Source organism: Macrotis lagotis, chromosome 3 (genome assembly GCF_037893015.1).
Source record: "Macrotis lagotis isolate mMagLag1 chromosome 3, bilby.v1.9.chrom.fasta, whole genome shotgun sequence".
In the NCBI taxonomy this organism is placed as follows: Eukaryota; Metazoa; Chordata; class Mammalia; order Peramelemorphia; family Peramelidae; genus Macrotis; species Macrotis lagotis.
Window position 1 is genome coordinate 300,053,243 of NC_133660.1, and position 12,657 is coordinate 300,065,899.

At 32.8% G+C, this 12,657-nt stretch overlaps 1 protein-coding gene across 1 annotated transcript; it reads right to left on the bottom strand.

Annotated features, from left to right (window-relative positions):
• Positions 1 to 11,718: 11,718 nt before the first annotated feature.
• On the bottom strand, positions 11,719 to 12,657 carry LOC141516955 (olfactory receptor 4P4-like). Its single transcript, XM_074227905.1, has one exon. It carries the CDS (start codon positions 12,655 to 12,657, stop codon positions 11,719 to 11,721), a length of 939 nt encoding a protein of 312 aa, XP_074084006.1.

Genomic DNA, 12,657 nt, shown 5'->3' on the forward strand with positions numbered 1-12,657 from the left:
ATTAATTATTGATTTTTCATTGGTGTCCTGCTTTGGAACATTAATCTTGCAGGTGCTTTCCTGAGGGTTAAAACTTATCAACATGTTTCATTCTTATAACTTTCGGCTGACCAGATGCTTCTTCCAGTGCTTCACTAAAATTGTCCAGATACTTGACATAATCACCACCCTTCCTATCACCACACCTATACCTACAAAATCATCGCTCAGATCAAGGTGAGCAATTTCACAAGACAGATACATTTAAAAAAATATCAGAAACTGTTTATTCTTGCTCCATAATCTCTCCCCTCTATTTTTCTCCAACCCTAGCATAATTATGTACACATCTCCTCTTGAGGCATGCAAAGTAGTTTTTGCTTGTTTGAATAAGCATTTTTCTACCTTTTTTGATTTTATTCTTCTTTCACAAAATGATTAAGTTGGATATATGTTTAAGACAGTTTTATATGTATAACCTGTATTAGACTGTTTTCTATCATGGAGGGAAAGCAGGGAGGAAAGTAAGGGAGGAAAGAAGAAAATTGTGAAATTAAACACCTTCCAAAAGTTGACTTTTGAAAATGATCTTTGCATATAATTGGAAAACAAATAAAATTAAACACACATACACAAACACACAAATATAGATAGAGAAAGTCTATATACCTAGTGCATAGTATAGTATTTGTCACAAATTAACTGTGTAATGTATACTTCTGGATGTACCATGTTGATAACATGGCAGACACAGCTTTCAGGCCTGAACTTTTGCAATTAATCAAACAAAAGGATCTCATGCCCCAAGAAGATAAAATTCTGATGGGGAAGAGACCGTGTAATAGGGAAGGATCATGGTGGGGGAGGGAGATGACCAGAAAGCTTAAATGAGAAGAGCTCTGTCTTTTACATATTGATCATTACATAGGATGCAATATTCATTTTCAACTTTTTGTAGGTTTTTTGTTGTTTGCATTTAAAGCCTAAATGAAATGGAATCTAAATTTTAGGTTATTATAGTCATTGTACATATTACTTTTCTGCTTTTATTATTCTTGTTATTATAAAGAGGAGGAGGAGGGGGAAGAAGAGGAGGAAGAAGAAAAGAAGGAAAAAGGGAAAAGGAGAAGGCTGATCTAGGAATATTTGAAAGTGACAAAGGTGCCAGTGGAACATGAAATTGAGAATTATGAAAAGAAAAGCTGTGTATTGTAAAAGAGGAAACAACACAAATATGTGAAAGGTTATGTACTGGTATCAAAGTGAGAAAGAATCCTATTATCAAAGATAGGAGAGACTTCATCTTCAATTCTAGTTCAAAACAAGAGCTGATGTTTTTGAGAAGTGTGTAAGGCAATATGCAAAAATGAAAGCATGAACAGGATTAGAGTTCTTTTAACAGCCTGCGATGCTATTTGGTATATGTAAAAAGAGCAGACTTTGAGGAGAAAATGGCACATTTAAATCAGAAAAAAATATGAAAATAGCTTTTTAAAAAAAATTTCCATATTAACAATTTCTAATTGCTGTTATCAAATGAATGCTTTAGCACTGCTTTGTGGCTACTATATGTTAGTGGATTTCCCTCTACAAAACAAGAGAATTGAATATTTTTCTTTTTTTGTTTTAATATATTGGCATTTCCCCCTGAACAACATAATAAGCCTCCTTGGGAAATGTTGGCTACTAGGGCAACTTAAATAAAGAGCAAGTTATGGCATGACCAACCATATAATGAGTGAAAACTGCCCCTTGGGGAAACAGTTTCAGTCGTTATAGCTAATCATGTTTGTGTCTATTGTCCATTTTGTATCAATAGAAACCATTTAACAAATAATTGGATTATAGAGTCTAATCTGAATGAAATTTTGTATATATAATTTTCTTTCTAAAAATGTATCAAAAACTAATATTGCTTCTGACTCATCTTATTTTTCTTAGATGATTTGTTAATCTGAATATACAATATTTGTATATATTACAGAGGTCAGAAGAAGTGATAAGGTCACCCTGAAGAACTTTGGTACCAATTGTGAGACAGGAACCATTGGTACAGGATTGCCTGGCACAACATGTCTCCATCAATATTGACTTACAGTAACTCTAAAAATAATAAGGAATGTGCACATTTATAAGCAGCTCCATTCCAAATGTGCATATAGAGTATTTGTGCTTGACTTTGGTGGAGGTTTCCAAGCTTAAATTGGTTTGATTAATCACAATTAGAACACTGTGTACTGACCTCATTATAGTGATATCATTTTGATCCTCTTTGAGTATGTGGGAAAAAAATAAACAAAGTAATAAATAATCATTTGCCTATAATTTCTGTTATGTAATGCAGTTAAACCATTGAGAATATTACACGAAGGGTGACAATGTTATATCTATTTTAAGAGTTTTGCTTCAGGGGCGGCTAGGTAGAGCAGTGGATAAAACACCAGCCCTGGAGTCAGGAGGACCTGAGCTCAAATGTGACTTCAGACACTTAATGAATACCTAGTTGTGTGGCCTAGGGCAAACCACTTAACCCCATTTGCCCTGCAAAAAATCTAAAAAAAAGTTTTGCTTCAATAGCTTAGAATTTATGAAATAAAATAGTCATCATGAGTGTGGAAAATACCCATGGGGGGATGTGTTTTTGCATATTGCTCAAGAGGGCACATAGAAAACAATGTGACAGTAGTAAAGTCCCTTTTGATAAACATTTGGAGGAACTAGTCAGGTTCAAATTGGTTGAAACCAGTTTTGTGCTTCAACAGGTCAGCTTACACTTGCAGTTTTAGACCAAATAAGGTTTGAATAACAGAGTAGAGGGCTGAGATATGAGAAATGAGAGATAAAAAGTAGTACAGAGACCCACATGAGGAACCTAGGTGCTTCAGATAGTCTGTAAAACACTGCTGTACCACCAATAGGGACATAGGGGAGGGAACTAGAGATAAACAATAAAGACTAAAAAGATACGTATTTGCCTCAACATGTGCACATATTTATTATAGACCTGCTTTTGCAAGAATATTAATTAAAAATTCGTCCTGGTTCACCAATGACTTTGTAGAGTTCTTGGTAAGATCCTTGTTTCTTAAAGATGAGTCTTGATCAGGATCCAGTGATCCTGAGTGAAGGGTAACTGCCACTGAAAGTTGGGAGGACCTATTCCGTTGATTTCTACAGTCCCCTGTATCCCCAACAAGCATCCCTATTCATGGACTGCTTAAAAAATAGGGCACTGTGAAGAGGAAGAAAGCAAAGCAGGCACTGCTGCACCCATATAACTCTAAGGTAAAAAGAAGATGATGCTAAGTATTGTCTTGGTGGTTGGAACATCCTATTGGATTCTAAGTGTATTGAGTGTATGTTGTTTGAGACGTACTGGTAAAGTGTGAGGCCAGTATGGATTCCGCATTCACAACACCCAGAGAAAGACTAAGCAGTTTTCTTTGGTGTAAGAGATTTCAGACAAGGACATAGAATGGAAAATAAGAATATAAAATTGAGGGTAAACAAAGGAGATAATGGAGATACCCCTTTGGACATTTCTCCAGATAGTCCCTTAGGAAGGATCTTGAAATATTGCTAAGATACAACTTGTACAAGACAGGAAGTAATGTGAAAAAGTTTTTTAAATAATTTATCAGAAATTGACTAAAATCACAATAGTCTCCAAAAGATGTTATAATTTGATAAATAAATATCTATCTAGATATAGATATATAGTATGTGTGCAAGTGAATATGTAAAGAATTTATTAAATCTTTGTGGAATTATAGAACCCAAATATGAAATGCTCATGTGCTCATGTCTGAGACAAAAGGAATCCTAATATCATGAAAATGAGCATAGAGTTGGTTTGGGGAGGTATCAGGAAGCAATCAAGCTCTTGTTTCAGAATAAAGGATGGAAGCTGAAAAAAATCCTATTCTTATATTAACTGCTTTAAAATTATATACACACATATAACTAGAATGTTAAATTATTAATCTAAAATCCCATGGGACAACCTTTGGCAAAAATAGGAGCCATAGGAAACTGAATTCATTTCTTACCCAGTCTAAATGAAATGAAAGTTCTAAAATGTGAATTAATCCTTTTATTTGTTTGAGTTTTAGATTTAATTGTTTTTTAAAAAGACTAATTTAAAAGTAATAAGCAATAAGATATTACCTTTAAAGTTAGGATGGTATAATTTTTTAAAGATTTCAGGGCCTAGCTCCTTGCTAGAGCATTTTTAGTAGTATAAATAACCTGACTTCAGTTAGAAAATGCATAGTCAATCTTTGCCTTCAGAAACTAGTAAATCTGCTTTAAATTAGGAGAAAGATTAAGAGAACTATCTGCAGGAGGTTTTCAAAGTGAAGATTTAGCCCTGAAAGGAATAAAAAGGAACAGGGATATCTTTTAATTGCTAATTGACATTAAGAAATGTAATAAAGCTATATAATTATTTTTAATTAGATATAAACCACATAAATGGGCAGATCTTTTGTAGAGTTCTTGGTAAGATCCTTGTTTCTTAAAGATGAGTCTTGATCAGGATCCAGTGATCCTGAGTGAAGGGTAACTGCCACTGAAAGTTGGGAGGACCTATTCCGTTGATTTCTAAATTTTATATATTATATATAATATATATATATGTACAAACATATTAAGGAGTTTTAAAGTTTTTAATGGGCATATTTGTGATTATGGTATTATGAATGTCCTGAATGTTATAATAATAAGAATATTGGGAAATGTAACAGGATTATTAGTAAAGGACTGATTTTCAAATAAACCAAGCATTTAGGAATTTTAAAATTATGGTGTTGACCACAAATACTATATCTGAACCTAAAGTTAAGATGTTTATTGAATTTTCTCTGACCAGTCTTAATTGGCTTGATTTCAAAGGAATTTAAATAGTTTAGTTTCCTCAGGGTGACCAGGAATGCCATTTGTGCATTTCTACAGTAGCATAGGTCACTGAATGCCTTCTAGAGGTTTTTGTAGTATTTGAAAATGGGAAGATGAGAGACTTTGAACTCTTTGAAAGGAGAATTCTACTGGTATTTAAAAAAATAGGGATTTGTAAAAGAATGTTTTTTTAAAGTAGAGTGTGGAACGCTTCTATTATAGCTTTTGTGCAAAAATAATACTAAATTGAAATTTAGAATCATTATGTTAGGTAACTTGTCAATATTTAAGTGTTCATTTAAGTCAAGCTATATGATACGTTACAAGAAATTATGAATTGAATTTCCATAATAGCTAGGAAATTTCATTATTATTTATTGTTAGTCATGAATATTAAATTGTGCACAACCTTCCAAGGGAAGAAAACACTTGTAATTCTTGAAAATTGCATGTCTCTTAGGATAGTTAAAGAATTGAACATAGTTGAAGAATTTTACTTAGAGGATATAAATGTGTTTGGTTCTTGACCTTCATTAGTAAAGAAGATCAAAATGACATCACTATGTTTGAAGCAAATAACAATGAATAAAACTATGGCCGATCAGACCAATATGAACTCAAAATGTTCTACCACAGTTAAGCACAAATATTCTAAGTGAACACCTGGGGTATTTTCTAGAAAGATATACATATTTACATATATACATATATATATATATATATATATATGCATGTATCATCTTTCCTTTGAGTTACTTTAATTTTGCCTTGCTCCCAGACCTCAGCACTTTCTCTGATGCAGGCACCCTATGTTGGATGGTCCTGTGCCAGAGTCTCCCATACTTTGCAATCAATTCCAAAGTTTTTAAGAGAGACCTTCAGGGTGTCACAGTACTTAGAGGCTCTCTACATAATTAAATCAGAAGTTACTTTACTAGATACTCAAAGGTACAATGGGGCAGAGGGTGGGAATGTACTTAGAAGTGTTGGACATAAAGAGATTAGTAAATGATGTTCTCTTAGCACATACTTTAGGTAGGGAGGCTTTTAGTATCATGGATGGGTTGCTAAAGGGATAGTGGTCAAGTCTTCTCCATTCTTTGTTTGAGGAGGGCTATGGTTGGAGTACTATAGAGAGAGAGAGGGAGGAGTACATTCAGAGGGCCTGGACATAAAAACATCATGCTTGATACCTTGGCTTCAATTGAAAGGATAATGCTGGGTGGGGGTAGAAATGGTTCATGAAATGATTTGGCTTTGCATGATACTTTGACTCATGAGGATTGTGTGTCCAGGAGGGTACTTGAAAAGGGGATGAGATATAAAATGATTTTAATCTGATGTGATTCATTACTCTTGAGAAGTGCATTTTTAATGAGACTTAAGAGGAGAGGATCCTTAGTGATTATAAGGCAATGCTGTTTATCAATCAATTAATCAATTAATTTTCTTCTATTAGGTCAGATAAAAGTAATATATTTTGACAAAGGGCATATAAGTATAAAACAGGACTAAAACAATCACAACATGAACAGAAGGATTGTAGAGAGCTGGGTTTAAGTGAATAAACAATACTACTAAAGAGGCACAAAGACCTATTATAATAGAGGAAAAGAAGGGAGGGTTTGAATCCTACTCAATAGATTTGTCCCAGAAAGGGAACAATATATATTCCCAACTAGGTTTAAAAATCTATCATACCTTACAGGGAAGTGTGTGTGTGTGTGGGGGGGGGGGGGGTAGGAAGGGAAAGAAAAAAGGAAGAAGGAACTGATAAAAGGGAAGGCAAAGTTATAAGTGAATGTAACTTACAGTTAAAATTTAGAAGAAAAGTTGTAAGAGGAAAGGGAGCAAAACATTGGTGAGGAGGAATAAGAGGAAAGGAAAGAGAAAACTCTAAATGGGGGAAATAGGCTGGAGGGAAATAAAAAGTTAGCAATCTTCATGGTACTACTACTACTGCTGCTGCTGCTGCTGCTGCTGCTGCTGCTGTTCTATTATTACTACTACTCCTATTACTACTGCGACTGCTACTTGTGTTGCTACTCTGTTACTACTGTTATTACTAGTGCTTTTACTAGTATTTTACTAGGGCTTTTACTAATGTTTACTACTGTTGTTACTATTAATGCTACTGCTCCCATAGGGGAAGAAACTATCAACATTAAATAATTTTCACAGATTGACTAATTCTATTATGCTAATTTAGATATATTTCAAGCTATGTTTAGAAAAATGTTCACCTGCTCGCTTCTTTTTCAGCCTTAGGAAAATCAGTAGAGAAGAGTGGGATTAAATCTGTCCACACCCATTTCTCCTTTGACAGAGTGCAATCCAAGGATGAGTTCATGTTCATTATGTGATACTCTACACCAACATTCTCCAAAATCTTGTCTAAGAATGGCATCTAAAGATGGAAAGAACTTTAGACATCTAATTAATTGCCTTTGTCCCTGGAACAAAACTTTACACACAAAGAAATTAAGCACCAGAATATACAACAATGATTTCAAGGGAATGAATCATGACTAGAATCCAGCTCTCCTAAATTTGTTATTTATTTTAAAAAAAGCTTTAGAAATGGAAAACAGCTAGAATACCAAACATTTCTGAATATTTTGCTTGTTTGTTTGCTTTTTGATTTTATTTTTGCTTTACTCCTGATTCCTCTGACTGTCTTTTATTTCTATTTTTCTTTTTAGTGAATAAAGAGTTAATTTATTATTGTTGCTTTCTGAGGCCAAATTTGAACTCAGGAAGAAGCGTGAGTTTTTCTGATTTCCAAGCTCATCATTCTTCTATTAATACTACTGATGCACCATTTAGCAGTCCTGATTGCTTGTCTTCTTTTTAACAGTATGTTTGCACTGTTGGTTATCCTTAGTTCTTGACGAATGTGATAACATTAGAGAGTTAATTCCATGACGTGCTGACAAGTTGACATATTTTAAGAAGTTATTTTAGCAAAAATTAAGCATAAATTTATTTCAAAGTATTTAGTTTTACCTTTTAATTCTCTAAATTGTATTGTAAGTATGCTTATACAAATCCATAGTATAGTTTGTTAAGCCATCAGTTTTTTGAATGAATGTTTTTTTCTCTATTTTTTTGCTTGTTTTTATTTTGGAAAATCTATTATTTAATTTTTAGGGACCTCTAACATTCTCCTAGCAAATTATATCTTCTAAAAAGATATGCATGTTTTCTATTTTTTTTACTCCTATTTATTCCCTCAATTTCTTTCTTTGTTTTTTTGATTCTCACTGATATACCTATAATAGCACTTCCATAATTACATTTAATAGGAATGTTAAGAATGGCTATGCCATTTGAAATCTCCTTGTATTTCTCCATTATGTAAGATGTTCCAAAAGTCAGTGTAGTTTAAAATAATGTATAACTACTTTGAGACTATTGGAACATTTCATCCACAAAACTAGAATTTGCATTTTTAAATAGAAGAACTATATTGTAATGAAGAAAGGTCCATTAATTCTTATCATTTAAAAATTATTGCATGCAATTATTTTATTTTAACAGAAAATAACATGTTGATATAATCATGTGACTTTGCTCCTTTTCTTTTTTTTTGTTCTTACCTTCCTTATTTCTTCCTTTCTTCCTTGTTTCTTTCCTTCTTGCTCCTTCCTTGCTTCTGTACCCCCTTCTCTTCATTTTCTCTTCTTATTACTTATTAATTGGGTCATCATGGTGGAGCAATATTTTTGTATAATTCCAGACTTGAAATTATGAATAATTTCCAAAATAAATTATCTTTTGACTAATGTCAATGTTTCAAAAATATTCACTAAAGAGATATGGTTTATTTGTTCTCTGCTTCATTTCTTCCTTTTATGTATCTGAACTATATTGATCTCAAAGAAGATTTGGGGGAAATATGCCTTTCATCTCTTTTTAAAATTTGTACTATTGGAAATAATTATTAATATAATGATTAAAAAATTCTCTTTGTAAACTACCAGGCTCTCTTCTCTTGCTTTAACTCCTATGAGAATTCAAATATTATTTGATCAATTTGTTTTCTGTGATTGAGTTGATTTATTTCTCTTAAGTGTAATATTGATAAATTTTTATTATTAGTGGCATTATTTACAAATAAAGGGCAAATGTTTTTAAATATAGATTTCATTTTCATATTATTTGAATTTGTTATCACTTTTTAATTATCTAAATTACATTTAAAAATCAAAGTACCTCTTATTTTCTCAATTATTTTTTAAAAAATTTGTATTCTTTTTAATCTTTTGTTATTTGATTATTGATTGACTTTTGATTATCTCTTATTTTTATTTTGTGCTATTCTCATTTGCTTGAGAACCTGTTTGCATTTTTTAAATTGATTCCACATTCATTAATAATACCATTCTTGGGCGGCTAGGTGGTGCAGTGGATAGAGCACTGGCCTTGGTGTCAGGAGTACCTGAGTTAAAATCTGGCCTTATTAATTACCTAGCTGTGTGACCTTAGGCAAGCCACTTAACCCCGTTGCCTTGCAAAAACTTAAAAAAACTTAAAAAACTAAAATAAAAAAAAAACACCATTCTTTCTTTTCATAAGAAAATGTTCTGAAATACAAATTTTCTTTTGAGAATTCTGTCAACTAATTTCAATGAGTTCAATAAAGTGTGTCATTATTTTACTCTTTTAACAAAAATCATTTATTGATTAAAAGCTATTGCATTATTTGATTCATTCTTTGTTCTTTTGTTTTATTTGTTTTAGATTGTATAATTTAGGACAGCTAGATAGTAGAGGGGATAGAATATGCTGGTCCTGGAATCAGAGAGTCTCATCAATCTGGGTTCAAATCTGACCTCAGATCCAACTATGTGACCCTCAGTAAGTCACACTTACCCACTTTTACCTCAGATTATTCATCTGAAATATGAACTCTAGAGCAAAATGGGAAACCACTTCAGTAACTCTGCCAAGAAAACCCCAAAAGAATAGCAGAGAGTTGGACGTGATTGAAACAACTGAAAAACATATGACTTTCACTTGAGAAGTTTCCTTCCTGAAATTCCAATTGTTGATTTACATATACATATATAGATAGAAAGATATAGATATAGATATATTCATTCTTATACATTCATATATACATGTGTGTATATATTATATATATATATATATATTATAGAGAGAGATATGTGTGTGGGTATACAAGGCATTGTTAGTTGTTCAGTATACAAATATACTTTAAAGAATAGAAGGGGTGAAAACCAATTGATTTTTCTATACCATAATTATTATTAAGTGAATTGAACTACAAAAAAAAAATTGAAACTCAATCTGATTCAGTAAGCATACCTTAAGTGCATCTTGGACGCAATATAATGAGATGACCATTCAGCTACAAAGAAACTCTAAGAAGGGGTAAATCTTCTTCCAGTCATACCTTTCCCAAAATAACTGGACACTGATATGTTCAATTATACTTACGTATTAATGGTTTGCTTTTTGTGGTGCTCAGCAATATAATTTGAAAGTTATAACAATTTTTAACTTAGATTTCTAAAAATGATCATTTTTCCATGGTGATTTCCAAACATGATCTCTTTCAAACTCAAAAATGCCCTCTGAGCTATCAACACCACAGTTTTACAAATGACAAAAGCTGCAAAATAAGTTCCTGATTCAACTGTTGCCTCATACCCAATGAATGCCAGAGGTGAAATTCAAACTGAAGTATATTTGATTCTCAGGGCATTATCCATCATCTTTCTGATTGCAAGTTGTGAATTTAAGAAGCAAGATATGACACAAAGGGTAGACTTGCAAGTTCATCTTAGTTTTCTGAAGTAACCAAAATTTTCCCTGAAGAAAAGTGAAATGTTACTAAATGTCTCTCTGACTCCAAAACCAGTGTATTATCTAGCAAATTAGAACTGAAGAGAGATGTAGAAATTGCATAAACATATTCATTGGTCAACATTATTTTTTCTCACTATTTTTTTATATTTCATTCCTTCCTTCATGTTTTTCTACCTTCCTTCCTTTTCTTTCTTTCTTCCTTCTTTTCTTTCTATCTCCTTTTTTCTATTTTTTTGGTCCTACTTTTTTCTCTCATCTCTTTTCTTCTCCTCTTGTGTCATTTTCTCAGTCAACTTTCCTCTCCTCTGATTTCCTCCTTCTCTATTCTCCCCATGTCTCCGATCTTTTCTCTTCTTTCCTCTTTCTCCTTCTCTCTACTGTTGACTTTCTGTTCTCTGTCTCTGTCTCCCTCCATACTTCCCTACTTCTCTTAAGATAGCCTGGTGAAAGTCTCTAGAATGTAATTCCCCCCACCTTGTTCCACTTCTGTATACAAAATTTAGATTGAAGGATGCTAAGTTTCAAGCTGTTTCAACCAAAATCCCTCAATCCATAATATTTCTATAGTAATATGGGAAGGGAAAGAGAGAAAAGACATTATCCTATTATTTTACATGAATTCATGTTACGTGAAAACAGTTGAATACTTTTCAAAATGTATAATTTCCATTGAAAATTTAAAAGTCTACTTTTGGGGGTGGAAAAAGAAGATGGGGCTACTTCTTCCTTTAGTCATTTATTTGTGAGAAAAACAAGTTATTATCCAAAATTGTACTGCTTGATCTGTTTACTGGGTCACTTTTAAGACTTCAATAATCTTGACTCAGCCATGTTTCTTCTCTTACCAGCAGTTTTTTTTTTTTCATTTTGAAAAGAAGAGTATTTCATATTAAGGTAGATATTTCACTAGTTTTTTCCTACTTTAAATCATATTGGCTTGAGACAAGATTTAAATTGATATTGAATGTTTGATCATGAAAGTCTGGTATGAGAATTCATTTTTGTTATTCAGAAAACACACTTTCTTTTTAAAAAGTTGTTTCGGCTCCATATATTCATCACTGCATTTTTCATATCTTTATTTTTTAGAGTATAGATGAAAGGATTGAGCATAGGAGCAATGATGGTATAAAAAAGAGCAAAGACTTTATCTTCACTGAAGGTAGTGGCTGGTCTAATATAAATGAAGAGTACAGGGCCAAAGAATAAGACCACAACAGTGATATGAGAACCACATGTAGAAAGAGCTTTCCAGCGGTTCTCAGAAGAGTGTCCATGGAGGGAGTATAATATCATAGAGTATGAACCCATAACCACTATGAAGACCACCAGGGCAACCATCCCTGAACTGACAATCACTAAAAGTCCCACCTTTTGAGTATCAATGCAGGCAAGTTCCAATAAAGGATATACATCACAGAAATAGTGATTAATCTTATTGGGGCCACAGAAAGGTAATAATATTATGAGAACAAACTGAGAAAATGAATGCAGAATTGCCCAAGCAATGGCAACTAAGACCATCATATTGCACCTCTGCCTGCTCATGATCATCTGGTAATGCAGAGGTTTGCAGATGGCCACATACCGGTCATAGGCCATCCCTGTGAGAATGAAGATTTCTATTGCACCAAACAAGTGCATAGTAAAAACTTGGATCAAGCAGTTGTTGTAAGAAATGATCTTCCTTTCAACCAACAAATCACTGAGGAGCTTTGGTGTCACTGTGGAGGTATAACAAATATCTACAAGAGATAAATATGTTAAAAAATAGTACATGGGTTGGTCAATGAGCTGACTGACCAGGATGGATGTCATGATTAGCAAATTCCCCATTAGAAGAGTCACATAACAAAAGGAAAATAGGACAAAACACAGAATCTGGACCTCATTATTCTGAGAAAGTCCTAAGAGAATAAATTCAGTGATGTTATTCCTGTTTTTCAT